This window comes from Carassius auratus, unplaced genomic scaffold (assembly GCF_003368295.1).
Source record: "Carassius auratus strain Wakin unplaced genomic scaffold, ASM336829v1 scaf_tig00033549, whole genome shotgun sequence".
Classification (NCBI taxonomy): Eukaryota; Metazoa; Chordata; class Actinopteri; order Cypriniformes; family Cyprinidae; genus Carassius; species Carassius auratus.
The window spans coordinates 74,985-89,841 of record NW_020526088.1 but is presented as its reverse complement, the minus strand read 5'-3'; the positions used below and the strand labels follow the sequence as shown (position 1 = coordinate 89,841).

The window sequence follows — 14,857 nt, the reverse complement described above, 5'->3', positions numbered from 1 at the left end:
CCATGTTCATGTTTATTTGTGTCTGCGAAAGATTGATAAAAGATAATGAAAGACAAAGTCTTTCAGATAAAGTCAGCCTTTTATTAATGGCTTTTGACATCACATATAAATTGCTTTTTTATTATAGATAACACAAACTGCAAGATTAACAGATATATAAGCACACCAAGATCACGGATGAGGAGTAAATGGATCTATGTGGCTATCCTGGGGATAGCATGCATGATGCTTGGTGTCAATGGGAGCAATACAACAAGCAGTAGCAACACTACAGACAGCTGGATATCTTCTAACATGACCACCAGCCTGACCCAGATGCTACCAACCAACATGACCACCAACCTGACCCAGATGCTACCACCCAACATTACCACCATCCTGACCCAGACGCAACCACCCAACATTACCACTAACCTGACCCAGACAGACATACCCAGCATGACTACCAACCCAAACCAGGTTGGTCCCTTCAACATAACAACGAACTTGACTCAAACAGGACCTACCAACATAAGCCCAAACCTTACCCAAATGATTCCTCTCAACATGACCAACACCGTTACAAACACATACCCTCTTAATATAACTACAAACCCATCCCAGATGGGCCCTTTCAACATGACCACAAACTCAAATCAGATGAGCCCTTTTAACATGACCACAAACCCAACCCAGATGGGCCCTTTCAATATGACCACAAACCAAATGAGTCCTTTTAACATAACCACAAACCCCACCCAGATGGGTCCTCTCAACATGACCACAAACTCGAACCAGATGAGCCCTTTTAACATGACGCCAAACCAGACGGACCCTATCAACATGACCACAAACCAAATTAGTCCTTTTAACATAACCACTAACCCAACCCAGATGGGCCCTCTCAATATGACCACAAACCTGAACCAAATGAGCTCTTTTAACATAACCACAAACCCAACCCAGGTGGGCCCTCTCAACATGACTACCAGCCTAACCCAGACAGGCCTTCTTAATATAACCACAAACCCCTCCCTGATGGGGCCTCTCAACATAACCACAATCCCAAACCAGATGAGCCCTTTTAACATGACTACAAACCCAACCCAGGTGGGCCCTTACAACATGACCACAACCATAAACCAAATGAGTCCTTTTAACATAACCACAAACCCAAACCAAGTGGGTGTTAACATGACTACAAACCCAACCCTGATGGGCCCTTTCAACATGACCACAAACACAAACCAAATGAGTCCTTTTAACATAACCACAAACCCAACCCAAATGGATCCTCTCAACATGACCACAAACACAAACCAAATAAGTCTTCTAAATATAACTACAAACCCATCCCTGATGGGGTCTCTCAACATAACCACAAACCCGAACCAAACGAGCCCTTTTAACTTGACCACAAACCCAACCCAGTTGGGCCCTCTCAATATGACCACAAACCCGAACCAAATGAGCCCTTTCAACATGACCACAAACCAAATGAGTCCTTTTAATATGACCACAAACCCAACCCAGATGGGCCCTCTCAACATGACGACAAACCAGAACGAGATGGGCCCTCTCAACTTGACCACCAATCTGACTCAAACGGGCCCCTTCAACACGACTTCGAGCTTGATCCAGACATACCCTGCCAACATGACTGCCAACCTGACCCAGACACACCCTCCTAATATAACCACCAACCAGACTCAAACACTCCCTCCCAACATAACCACCAACCTGACCGAGACACCACCTCTCAACATAACTGCCAGTCTGACCCAGACACCCCCTCCTAACATAGCCATCAACCTGACTCAAACACTCCCTCCTAACATAACCACCAGCCTGAACCAGACACCCCCTCCCAACATAACTGCCAACCTGACCCAGACACTCCCTCCTATCATAACCACCAACCAGACTCAAACACTCCCTCCCAACATAACCACCAACCTGACCGAGACACCACCTCTCAACATAACTGCCAGTCTGACCCAGACACCCCCTCCTAACATAGCCATCAACCTGACTCAAACACTCCCTCCTAACATAACCACCAGCCTGAACCAGACACCCCCTCCCAACATAACTGCCAACCTGACCCAGACACTCCCTCCTATCATAACCACCAACCAGACTCAAACACTCCCTCCCAACATAACCACCAACCTGACTGAGACACCACCTCTCAACATAACTGCCAGTCTGACCCAGACACCCCCTCCTAACATAGCCATCAACCTGACTCAAACACTCCCTCCTAACATAACCACCAGCCTGACTCAAACACTCCCTCCCAACATAACCACCAACCTGACCCAAACACACCCTCCCAACATAACTGCCAGTCTGACCCAGACACCCCCTCCAAACATAACTGCCAACCTGACCCAGACCCTCCCTCCCAACATAACCACCAACCTGACCCAGACACCCCCTCACAACATAACTACCAACCTGGCCCAGACACTCCCTCCCAACATTACTGCCAACCTGACCCAGACACTCCCTCCCAATATAACTGCCACCCTGACCCAGACACTCCCTCTCAACATAACCACCAACCTGGCCCCAGACAATCCCTCCCAACATAAGTACCAACCTGACCCAGACACTGCCTCCCAATATTACCACAAACCCGACCCAGGCAGGCCCCCTCACTGTAACAAACATTATAACAACATCAGACTCTAATACTCAGTCACCAGTAAGTCATTTGTTTTTCTCCTGTTAAAAATTGCAGTAACCATCTGGACTGTTAAAGTATTTTTTTCTTATTGCAGGACATCACTGGCAGGGATAACTGCAGGAGGGATAGGGCATGTTTTTCTGCTCCACCTTCCTGTAATCCAGGTGTAGAAGGTTCCTGCTATTTTCTCTCCACAAGAGGAGTGAGCGGAAATACAGATAATTTTACTTTTGAGCTCAGCGGTGAGACAGATGGTTACATTGGAGCTGGCCTATCTCGAGACAACAGTGTAAGATTTTCAATCCTGTTACTTTTTTATCTGATACTTATTTTAGAAATTAGGATTAAAATGCTTAAATATTAAACATTACATTCAATTAGATGAAATAATGGTATCTGGTTGTTGGACTAATCTATTTTGACTCTACTTTCCTTGTCCATAGGGTCAGGGTGCCACAGTTTATTCTTGCGCCAAATTGAATGGTGCACTGAGGTTAATTCGTTCCACACTGAACAATCAAATACTGACACAGGATAATACAGTAAGGCCCTTTTTCAGAGACCATTAATGCATGAAATCTAATTAAAATATAATAGCTTTGACTGCCAAATCCTCTTGCTAGTAACCTATAATACCAAACAATAACACAAGCAAATGCCTGTAGTTAGTTAATTCTGTAGAAGAACTGTGGCCCAGTCAAGCTTTTGTTCTGTGATATTTGGAGGCTTTTAAGCATGAACTGTGCATTTTAAGTCATTTTAATGTCAGAATATTTAAATAGTGTTTAAGTACTGTACTGCATTGACTAGTCAAAACTTTTTATTTATTTTTTATTTGTTTTTGTTTTTTTCAGCCATTCTGATTTAATTTTGCTTGTATGGTTTAGATAATTTTTGTGTCATCAATAGCAAAGATTTTCCCATAGCACTGTATATGTATTCTCAGAAGTAGTTTTATGTCCCATCTTAGCAGTGTCATATTAAGTAATATCCCTTCTGTTGTGCTGCAGTTTATCCCTGGAAGCTTCAAAGGCTCAGTCATCGGTAGAAAGATTCAATGCATTTTCAATGCTGCAGGTCTTAGCAGCACCACCCGTTCTGCAACTACAGACACTTTTGTCTTCCTTGTAACAGGGAGCATATCAAATGGTAAGTGCAACACTTTGATCAAGTAAGGGACATATATTTTGTTTTGAAACAAAAAAATATTACATTTTCTTCCTCTATTCTTTTTTCCAGGTTCTCTGGATTCTCCAGTCAGTAGACTGGCCACAAATGGTTCAGTGGACTTGAGCAACCCTAACAGTACGGATATTTCAGTGATAACACCCAGTACAAATGCAACTGCATCTAATACCACAGCAACATCAACCACCACTGTGGCATCTACAAACTTGACCCAGACGGTCCCTCCAAACATGACCACCAACCTGAGTCCAACGGGCCCCCTCAACACGACTGTGAACTTGACCCAGACATACCCTCCCAACACGACTGCTAACCTGACCCAGACACCCCCTCCTAACATAACCTCTGACCAGACTCAAACACTCCCTCCCAACATAACCACCAACCTGAACCAGACACTCCCTCCCAACATAACTGACAACTTGAACCGAACACTCCCTCCTAACATAACCACCAACCAAACTCAGACACCCCCTCCAAACATAACCACCAACCTGTCCCAGACACTCACTCCCAACATAACCACCAACCTGACCCAAACACTCCCTCCTATCATAACCACCAACCAGAGTCAAACACTCCCTCCTAACATAACCACCAACCAAACTCAGACACCCCCTCCAAACATAACCACCAACCTGACCCAAACACTCCCTCCTATCATAACCACCAACCAGACTCAAACACTCCCTCCAAACATAACCACCAACCAAACTCAAACACACCTTCCCAACATAACCACCAACCTGAGCCAGACACCCCCTCTCAACATAACCACCAACCTGACTCAAACACTCCCTCCCAACATAACCACCAACTTGACCCAGACACCCCCTCCAAACATAACTGCCAGTCTGACCCAGACACACCCTCCAAACATAACTGCCAACCTGACCCAGACACTCACTCCCAACATAACCACCAACCTGACCCAGACACAGAGTCCCAACATAACTGCAAACCTGACCCAGACACTCCCTCCAAACATAACCACCAACCAGACCCAAACAAGCCCTCCCAACATAACCACCAACTTGATCCAGACACTCCCTCCCAACATTACTGCCAACCTGACCCAGACACTGCCTCCCAATATTACCACAAACCCGACCCAGACACGGCCCCTCACTGTAACAAACATTATAACAACATCAGGCTCTAATACACAGTCACCAGTAAGTCTATTTTTGTTGTTCTGTTAAAAGTGGCAGTAACCATCCTGACTGTTAAAGCGCAAGTAATGTTTTTTTGTTATTTTTTATTGCAGGACATCACTGGCAGGGATAACTGCAGGAGGGATAGGGCATGTTTCTCCGCTCCACCTTCCTGTAATCCTGGTGCAGAAGGTTCCTGCTATTTTCTCTCCACAAGAGGAGTGAGCGGAAATACCGATAATTTTACTTTTGAGCTCAGTGGCGAGACAGATGGTTACATTGGAGCAGGCCTCTCTCGTGACAACACTGTAAGAGATCAAATACATTTATTTTCAACTATGTTTCTTTTAATAGAATCTAACATTAAAGCACTGTAATTATGGTTTGTAAGTAAATATGGTTCCCTGACTAATTTACTCTTTTCAAATTCTCAGGGTCAAGGAGCCACTGTCTATTCTTGCGCCAACATCAATGGTGCACTGAAGTTCTTCCGTTCCACACTGAACAATCAAAGACTGGCTCAGGATAACACAGTAAGGCCCTTTTCCAGAGAGACTTCTGTATAAATGATAGTATGACAATTTTTAGCATTTTAGTATGTTCTTTACAGTAAACAATACAGCATCAATAGCAAATATTTTGCCATAGCATTGTATATGCATTCTCAGAAGTAGTTTTTATGCCCCATCCTAGCAGTGTCATATTAACTTATATTCCTTCTGTTGTGCTGCAGTTCATCCCTGGAAGCTTCAAAGGCTCAGTCATCGGTAGAAAGATTCAATGCATTTTCAATGCTGCAGGTCTTAGTAGCACCACCCGTTCTGCAACTACAGACACTTTTGTCTTCCTTGTAACAGGGAGCATATCAAATGGTAAGCACAACACTTTGATCAAGTAAGGGACATATATTTTGTTTTGAAACAAAAAATATTAAATTTTCTTCCCTCTACTCCTTTTCCAGGTTCTCTGGATTCTCCAGTCAGTAGACTGGCCACGAATGGTTCAGTGGACTTAAGCAACCCTAACAGTACGGATATTTCCGTAATAACACCCAGTACAAATGCCACTGCATCTAATACCACAGCAACATCAACCACCACTGTGGCATCTATAAACTTGACCCAGACGGTCCCTCCAAACATTACCACCAACCTGACTCCAACGGGCCCCCTCAACACGACTGTGAACTTGACCCAGACATACCCCCCCAACATGACTGCTAACCTGACCCAGACACCCCTTCCTAACATAACCACTGACCAGACTCAAACACTCCCTCCAAACATAACCACCAACCTGAACCAGACACTCCCTCACAACATAACTGACAACCTGAACTGGACACTCCCTCCTAACATAACCACCAACCTGACTCAAACACTCCCTCCAAACATAACCACCAACCAAACTCAAACACACCCTCCCAACATAACCACCAACCTGACTCAAACACTCCCTCCCAACATAACCACCAACCTGACCCAAACACTCCCTCCTATCATAACCACCAACCAGACTCAAACACTCCCTGCTAACATAACCACCAACCAGACTCAAACACTCCCTCCTAACATAACCACCAACCAAACTCAAACACACCCTCCCAACATAACCACCAACCTAACTCAAACACTCCCTCCCAACATAACCACCAACTTGACCCAGACACCCCCTCCAAACATAACTGCCAGTCTGACCCAGACACAACCTCCAAACATAACTGCCAACCTGACCCAGACACTCAATCCCAACATAACCACCAACCTGACCCAGACACAGAGTCCCAACATAATTGCAAACTTGACCCAGACACTCCCTCCGAACATAACCACCAACCAGACCCAAACAAGCCCTCCCAACATAACCACCAACTTGATCCAGACACTCCCTCCCAACATTACTGCCAACCTGACCCAGACACTGCCTCCCAATATTACCACAAACCCGACCCAGACACGGCCCCTCACTGTAACAAACATTATAACAACATCAGGCTCTAATACACAGTCTCCAGTAAGTCCATTTTTGTTGTTCTGTTAAAAGTGGCAGTAACCATCCTGACTGTTAAAGCACAAGTAATATTTTATTTTTTTATTGCAGGACATCACTGGCAGGGATAACTGCAGGAGGGATAGGGCGTGTTTCTCCGCTCCACCTGCCTGTAATCCAGGTGCAGAAGGTTCTTGCTATTTTCTCTCCACAAGAGGAGTGAGCGGAAATACAGATAATTTTACTTTTGAGCTCAGTGGCGAGACAGATGGTTACATTGGAGCAGGCCTCTCTCGTGACAACACTGTAAGAGATCAAATAAATTTATTTTCAACTATGTTTCTTTTAATAGAATCTAACATTTGAAGCACTGTAATTATGGTTTGTAAGTAAATATGGTTCCCTGTCTAATTTACTCTTTTCAAATTCTCAGGGTCAAGGAGCCACTGTCTATTCTTGCGCCAACATCAATGGTGCACTGAAGTTCTTCCGTTCCACACTGAACAATCAAAGACTGGCTCAGGATAACACAGTAAGGCCCCTTTCCAGAGAGACTTCTGTATAAATGATACTATGACAATTTTTAGCATTTTAGGATGTTCTTTACAGTAAACAATACAGCATCAATAGCAAATATTTTGCCATAACACTGTATATGTATTTTCAGAAGTAGTTTTATGCCCCATCCTAGCAGTGTCATATTAACTTATATTCCTTCTGTTGTGCTGCAGTTCATCCCTGGAAGCTTCAAAGGCTCAGTCATCGGTAGAAAGATTCAATGCATTTTCAATGCTGCAGGTCTTAGTAGCACCACCCGTTCTGCAACTACAGACACTTTTGTCTTCCTTGTAACAGGGAGCATATCAAATGGTAAGTGCAACACTTTGATCAAGTAAGGGACATATATTTTGTTTTGAAACAAAAAAATATTACATTTTCTTCCCTCCACTCCTTTTCCAGGTTCTCTGGATTCTCCAGTCAGTAGACTGGCCACAAATGGTTCAGTGGACTTAAGCAACCCTAACAGTACGGATATTTCCATAATAACACCCAGTACAAATGCCACTGCATCTAATACCACAGCAACATCAACCACCGCTGTGGCATCTATAAACTTGACCCAGACGGTCCCTCCAAACATTACCACCAACCTGACTCCAACGGGCCCCCTCAACACGACTGTGAACTTGACCCAGACATACCCTCCCAACATGACTGCTAACCTGACCCAGACACCCCCTCCTAACATAACCACTGACCAGACTCAAACCTTCCCTCCCAACATAACCACCAACCAGACTCAGACACCCCCTCCCAACATAACCACCAACCTGACCCAGACACTCGCTCCCAACATAACCACCAACCTGACCCAAACACTCCCTCCTATCATAACCACCAACCAGACTCAAACACTCCCTCCCAACATAACCACCAACATGACACAGACACCCCCTCTCAACATAACCACCAACCTGACTCAAACAATACCTCCCAACATAACCACCAACTTGACCCAGACACCCCCTCCAAACATAACTGCCAGTCTGACCCAGACATCCCCTCCAAACATAACTGCCAACCTGACCCAGACACTCACTCCTAACATAACCACCAACCAAACTCAAACTCACCCTCCTAACATAACCACCAACCTGACCCAGACTCCCCCTCTCAACATAACCACCAACCTGACTCAAACACTCCCTCCCAACATAACCACCAATTTTACCCAGACACCCCCTCCAAACATAACTGCCATTCTGACCCAGACACCCCCCCCAAACATAACCACCAACCTGACTCAAACACTCCCTCCCAACATAACCACCAACCTGACCCAGACACTCCCTCCCAACATAACTGCCAACCTGACCCAGACACTCCCTCCCAACATAACCACCAGCCTGAACCAGACACTCCCTCCCAACATAACTGCCAACCTGACCCAGACACTCCCTCCCAACATAACTGCCAACGTGACCCAGACACTCCCTCCCAACATAAACACCAACCTGACCCAGACACACCCTCCCAACATAACTGCAAACCTGACCCAGACACTCCCTCCCAACATAACCACCAACCAGACCCAAACAAGCCCTCCCAACATAACCACCAACTTGATCCAGACACTCCCTCCCAACATTACTGCCAACCTGACCCAGACACGGCCTCCCAATATTACCACAAACCCAACCCAGACACGCCCCTTCACTGTAACCAACATTATAACAACATCAGGCTCTAATACACAGTCACCAGTAAGTCCATTTTTGTTTTCCTGTTAAAAATGACAGTAACCATCCTGACTGTTAAAGCAAAAGTAATGTTTTTTTATTATTATTATTACAGGACATCACTGGCAGGGATAACTGCAGGAGGGATAGGGCATGTTTCTCCGCTCCACCTTCCTGTAATCCAGGTGCAGAAGGTTCCTGCTATTTTCTCTCCACAAGAGGAGTGAGCGGAAATACAGATAATTTTACTTTTGAGCTCAGTGGCGAGACAGATGGTTACATTGGAGCAGGCCTCTCTCGTGACAACAGTGTAAGATATCAAATCAATTTGTTTCAACCGTGTTTCTTTTAATAGAATCTAACATTTAAGCACTGTAATTATGGTTTGTAAGTAAATATGGTTCCCTGACTAATTTACTCTTCAAATTATCAGGGTCAAGGAGCCACTGTCTATTCTTGCGCCAATATCAATGGTGCACTGAAGTTTTTCCGTTCCACACTGAACAATCAAAGACTGGCTCAGGATAACACAGTAAGGCCCTTTTCCAGAGAGAGTTTTGTATAAATGATACTATGCCAATTTTTTGCATTTTAGGATGTTATTTTCAGTAAACAATACAGTATTATATGAAAACAGATAATAGTACTATCCACACAGGTCTCAAAGTTTGCTTTTAAAATATGTGTAAATGTGCAATAATTGATTAAAGGCCATTCAAATATACTGTAACATTCTCAAATTTGACTTTCTCAGTAATAATAATATCTCTGTGTTGCTGCAGTTCATCCCTGGAAGTTTCCGTGGTTCAGTGAATAGAGGAAAGATTCAGTGCATTTTCAATGCTGCAGGTCTCAGCAGCATCACTCGTGCGGCAACCACAGACACTTATGTCTTCTTTGTAACAGGCAGTGTCTCAAATGGTGAGCGCAAAACTGATCATGTGGCATATATTTTTCAAATATTCTTTGTAGATGTAAATATTTCTCCTCCATTTATTCCCCTTTCCAGGTTCTCTGGATTCTCCAGTCACTAGACTGTCTACAAATGGTTCAGTGGACTTAAGCAACCCTAACAGCACAGATGTTTCAGTAATAACACCCACTACAGATTCCACCACTACAGCCCCAAACACCACCACACCTTATTCATCTGTAGCATTAAACACCACTACAGCCCCGAACACCACAGCACCTAATTCGTCTGTAGCATTAAACACCACTACAGCCCCGAACACCACAGTACCTAATTTGTCTGTAGCATTAAACACCACTACAGCCCCGAACACCACCGTACATAATTCCTCTGTAGCATTAAACACAACCTCAGCCCCGAACACCACATCAAATACCACTGTAGCATTAAACATCACTACCGCTCCGAACACCACCCCAGCTAATTCCTCTGTAGCATTAAACACCACTACAGCCCCGAACATCACCGTACCTAATTCCTCTGTAGCATTAAACACGACCTCAGCCCTGAATACCACATCATCTAATTCCACTGTAGCATTAAACACCACTACAGCCCCGAACACCACCGCACCTAATTCCTCTGTAGCATTAAACACCACTACAGCCCCGAACACCACCACATATAATTCCTCTGTTGCATTAAACACCACTACAGCCCCGAACATCACCGTACCTAATTCCTCTGTAGCATTAAACACGACCTCAGCCCTGAATACCACATCATCTAATTCCACTGTAGCATTAAACACCACTACAGCCCCGAACACCACCGCACCTAATTCCTCTGTAACATTAAACACCACTTCAGCCCCGAATACCACATCATCTAATTCCACTGTAGCATTGAACACCACTACAGCCCCAAACACCACCACATCTAATTCCTCTCTAGCATTAAACACCACTAAACCCCCGAACACCACATCATCTAACTCCACTGTAGCATTAAACACCACTACAGTCCCGAACACCACCACATCTAATTCCTCTGTAGCATTAAACACCACTTCAGCCCCGAATACCACATCATCTAATTCCACTGTAGCATTAAACACCACTACAGCCCCAAACACCACCACATCTAATTCCTTTGTAGCAATAAACACCACTAATGCCCCGAATACCACATCATCTAATTCCACTGTAGCATTAAACACCACTACAGTACCGAACACCACCACATCTAATTCCTCTGTAGCATTAAACACCACTAAAGCCCCAAATACCACATCATCTAATTCCACTGTAGCATTAAACACCACTACAGCCCCAAACACCACCACATCTAATTCCTTTGTAGCAATAAACACCACTAATGCCCCGAATACCACATCATCTAATTCCACTGTAGCATTAAACACCACTACAGCCCCAAACACCACCACATCTAATTCTTCTGTAGCATTAAATACCACTACAGCCCCGAACACCACCACATCTAATTCTTCTGTAGCATTAAACATCACTAAAGCCCCGAACACCACCGCATACAATTCCTCTGTAGCATTTAACACCACTAAAGCCCCGAACACCACCGCATCTAATTCCACTGTAGCATTAAACACCACTACATCTCCGAACACCACCGCACCTAATCTCTCTGTAGCATTTAACACCACTAAAGCCCCAAATACCACCGCATCTAATTCCACTGTAGCATTAAACACCACTACAGCCCCGAACACCACCGTACCTAATTCCTCTGTAGCATTTAACACCACTAAAGCCCCAAATACCACCACATCTAATTCCACTGTAGCATTAAACACCACTACAGCCCCGAACACCACCACATCTAATTCCACTGTAGCATTAAACACCACTAAACCCCCAAATACCACAACATCGAATTCCTCTGTAGCATTAAACACCACTACAGCCCCAAACACCACCACATCTAATTCTTCTGTAGCATTAAACACCACTAAAGCCCCGAACACCACCGCACCTAATTCCACTGCAACATCAAATTCCACTGCATCCTCAAATCCCACTGCATCTACTGCCACTGGAGTATCTACAGCTAATAGTGGTACAACAAATGTAAGTGAGAACAGACTGGCGAGTCAGTTTTTTGTTCGTGTATATGATTGTGTTGCCTGTTGTGGTGAAGGTGAAGTAAATCCAATGTTGTCAAAAGCTATTGTGTTGTGTTGGATGGCAAATTGCTGTGACCTGATGAGTCACTTAAGATTTTATACATTTCATAAATATTAATTTCATTACATTTCATGGTTAATGTGAATGTAACATTGCAGGAGAAAGTCACCAAGGACAACTGTAAGAAGGACAGGGCATGTTTCTCTACTCCAGCCAACTGTGATCCATCGAGCTCAAGTGGCTGCATTTTCGCCTCCACAAGAGTGGTGAATGGAAACTCAGATAACCTCACTTTTGAGCTCAGTGGGGAATCAAACGGTTACATTGCAGTTGGCCTGTCTCCAGACAAGAAGGAGGTCTGAAAAAGATCACATTTATTTCTCATATATGTCTCATATATGTAAAAAAAAAAAAAAAGAAGTAAAGAATGTGATTTTGGATTCTTAGACTTATTAACCTTTCCTTCTCATAGGGTGATGATGACACCGTCTACTCTTGTGCCAATGACAATGGTGTGGCGAAGTTCATTCGTGCCAGACTGAACAACTCCATTCTGACTCCAGATAAGACTGTAAGACTCTCTTTTTACAGAGGATGTTTCATTACCAAGCTTTGCACAAAATATTCTGGACTACAGTGTGGCAATGAACAGCAACAGGGATGGCTTTAACATACAAAGTGTTTTGATACAACTATACAGTAGAACAGTAACAATGAAAAACAGTACCAATGCAATTTTATTCTACAGCAGTGAGTGAAAAAAAGTGAAACAGAGTAGAGCTAAAGGGTTTATAGAATGTGTGGAGGAAAACTTCACTTACTCTGACCTCTACTTTGCAGCAATAAATCTGTACTGGTTTTATCTTGCAGTTTAACCCTGGATCCTTCCGTGGCTCTGTGAACGGCACCAGGATTCAGTGCATTTTTGTAGCTGCAGGTCTCAGCACTAACACCCGTGCGGCAAACACAAATACTTTCCTCTTTTTCTTTACTGGCAACTTTACAAATGGTGAGAGCAACATTATGAACAAAGACTTAAAAGAGATTTCAGTTAGTAGCAAAATGTTAATATTTTCATTTCCACAGGCACTCTGGGGTCTCCAGTCACACGAATGTCTACAAATTCATCGGTTGATCTAACCAACACTAACAGCTCAGACGTTGCCATATTAACACCTAATACAAACACAGATAATACTGCCACTACTACCGTTTCTACTACTGTGACAACTACTACTAAAGCAAAACCTGCTACTACAGCTGGGAGCAATGCACTGCATCATGCTGCATCTCAGGGTAAGAACTCATCAGAGTAAAGACTTATAGCCTGACGAAATCTGCATTTTGAGAGAAAATCTCTAGTTTGTTAAAAAAAAAAGAGTGAAACAAATGACTACTCTTTAGTTGCTAAATGCTCTTATTTGAAATGTATTGGTGCATAGTATTTGAACAACAGACTGAACAAGTGTACAATACAGGAAAGTTTCTGACCTCTATAGCTTATAGAAGTTGTATCGTTTTCAAGAGGCAGTTAGCTGAGCAAAAAGTTTATGATAAAACAATTAAAGTTCTTTTATAAATAGCTAAATTATTATTGAATTTTTTTTCAGCTGCTCTGGTAATTCTCTCAGGGATCCTTGCAGTGCTCCTGTTGTAAGGATGCTGCCGAGCACATTTGCTTTCTGAAACTGGTCGATGAGCACTGAACGCTTGATGAACCCAACACCAAAGTATATGTTATTCTGCATATTTATAACTGTGCAATAGTGCAACTCTGGGTACAATGAAGAAAGGAGCTAAAAATACGGGGAGAGGGGCATTACATCATTTATTTAATCTGAGTGTTTGTGTGAGAGAGATTGTGTTTATGAATGTTTTTTGCGAGTGTTAGTGTTTGTATTCTGATAATGTGATAACTTTTTGTCTGAGCCATCATGTGGCTAAAATTATCTAAGAGAATTATTTTCAAATGTCTTAATTTATTTTTACTGTTGTCTCGATCTATTGATTGCCTGTAAGTTCTAAATGAAGACCTTTTTTTTTTTTATATGCATAATAAAATGTTCAAGTACAAAGAAAACAAACAAAAAAAACTGGTAGATCAGTGTTTGGACTAAGGGTTAAAGTGAGAAAGAACAAAGCTAAATCCACCAGCATGCATAGTCAGGATAGTAAATTAGTGAAAGACTTCCCATATTGTTGGTCAAAGGCTGAACGTGTAATCAAGCACTATGGTTTTTCAGAAGAAATTTATGACACTAGATAGAAGTTGAATTAGACACAACATGGACAGGTTGTGACATTCTCTCATGCTCAAAAACTATTAACACAACCACAAATCGATCAAATGTGTAGGGTAGAAGTTTGTAAATCACCATTTAGAAATTTACTTGATTAAAAGTCTCAAAGTATGTGATATTTATTGTACAAAAGTTATTTTTTTCTTCATCTTACACACTTAAGTATTTCCTTCATTCTATATGCACTTAAGTATAGATAGTAAAAGTACAAGGAAATGGAAAATAAGCACATAAATCTAA

General features: G+C 43.1%; 1 protein-coding gene across 1 annotated transcript; it reads left to right on the top strand.

Annotated features, from left to right (window-relative positions):
• The first annotated feature begins 294 nt into the window (after positions 1 to 294).
• LOC113081259 (agglutinin-like protein 4) lies at positions 295 to 14,857 on the top strand. The gene is made up of 24 exons (XM_026253329.1): positions 295 to 459; positions 1,513 to 2,469; positions 2,558 to 2,689; positions 2,766 to 2,960; positions 3,115 to 3,213; positions 3,682 to 3,820; positions 3,911 to 5,034; positions 5,127 to 5,321; positions 5,448 to 5,546; positions 5,747 to 5,885; positions 5,975 to 7,026; positions 7,114 to 7,308; positions 7,436 to 7,534; positions 7,734 to 7,872; positions 7,963 to 9,266; positions 9,358 to 9,552; positions 9,676 to 9,774; positions 10,025 to 10,163; positions 10,252 to 12,260; positions 12,476 to 12,673; positions 12,790 to 12,888; positions 13,188 to 13,326; positions 13,404 to 13,613; positions 13,928 to 14,857. Exons 1-24 carry the CDS (start codon positions 295 to 297, stop codon positions 13,972 to 13,974), a joined length of 9,168 nt encoding a protein of 3,055 aa, XP_026109114.1. The 3' UTR covers positions 13,975 to 14,857.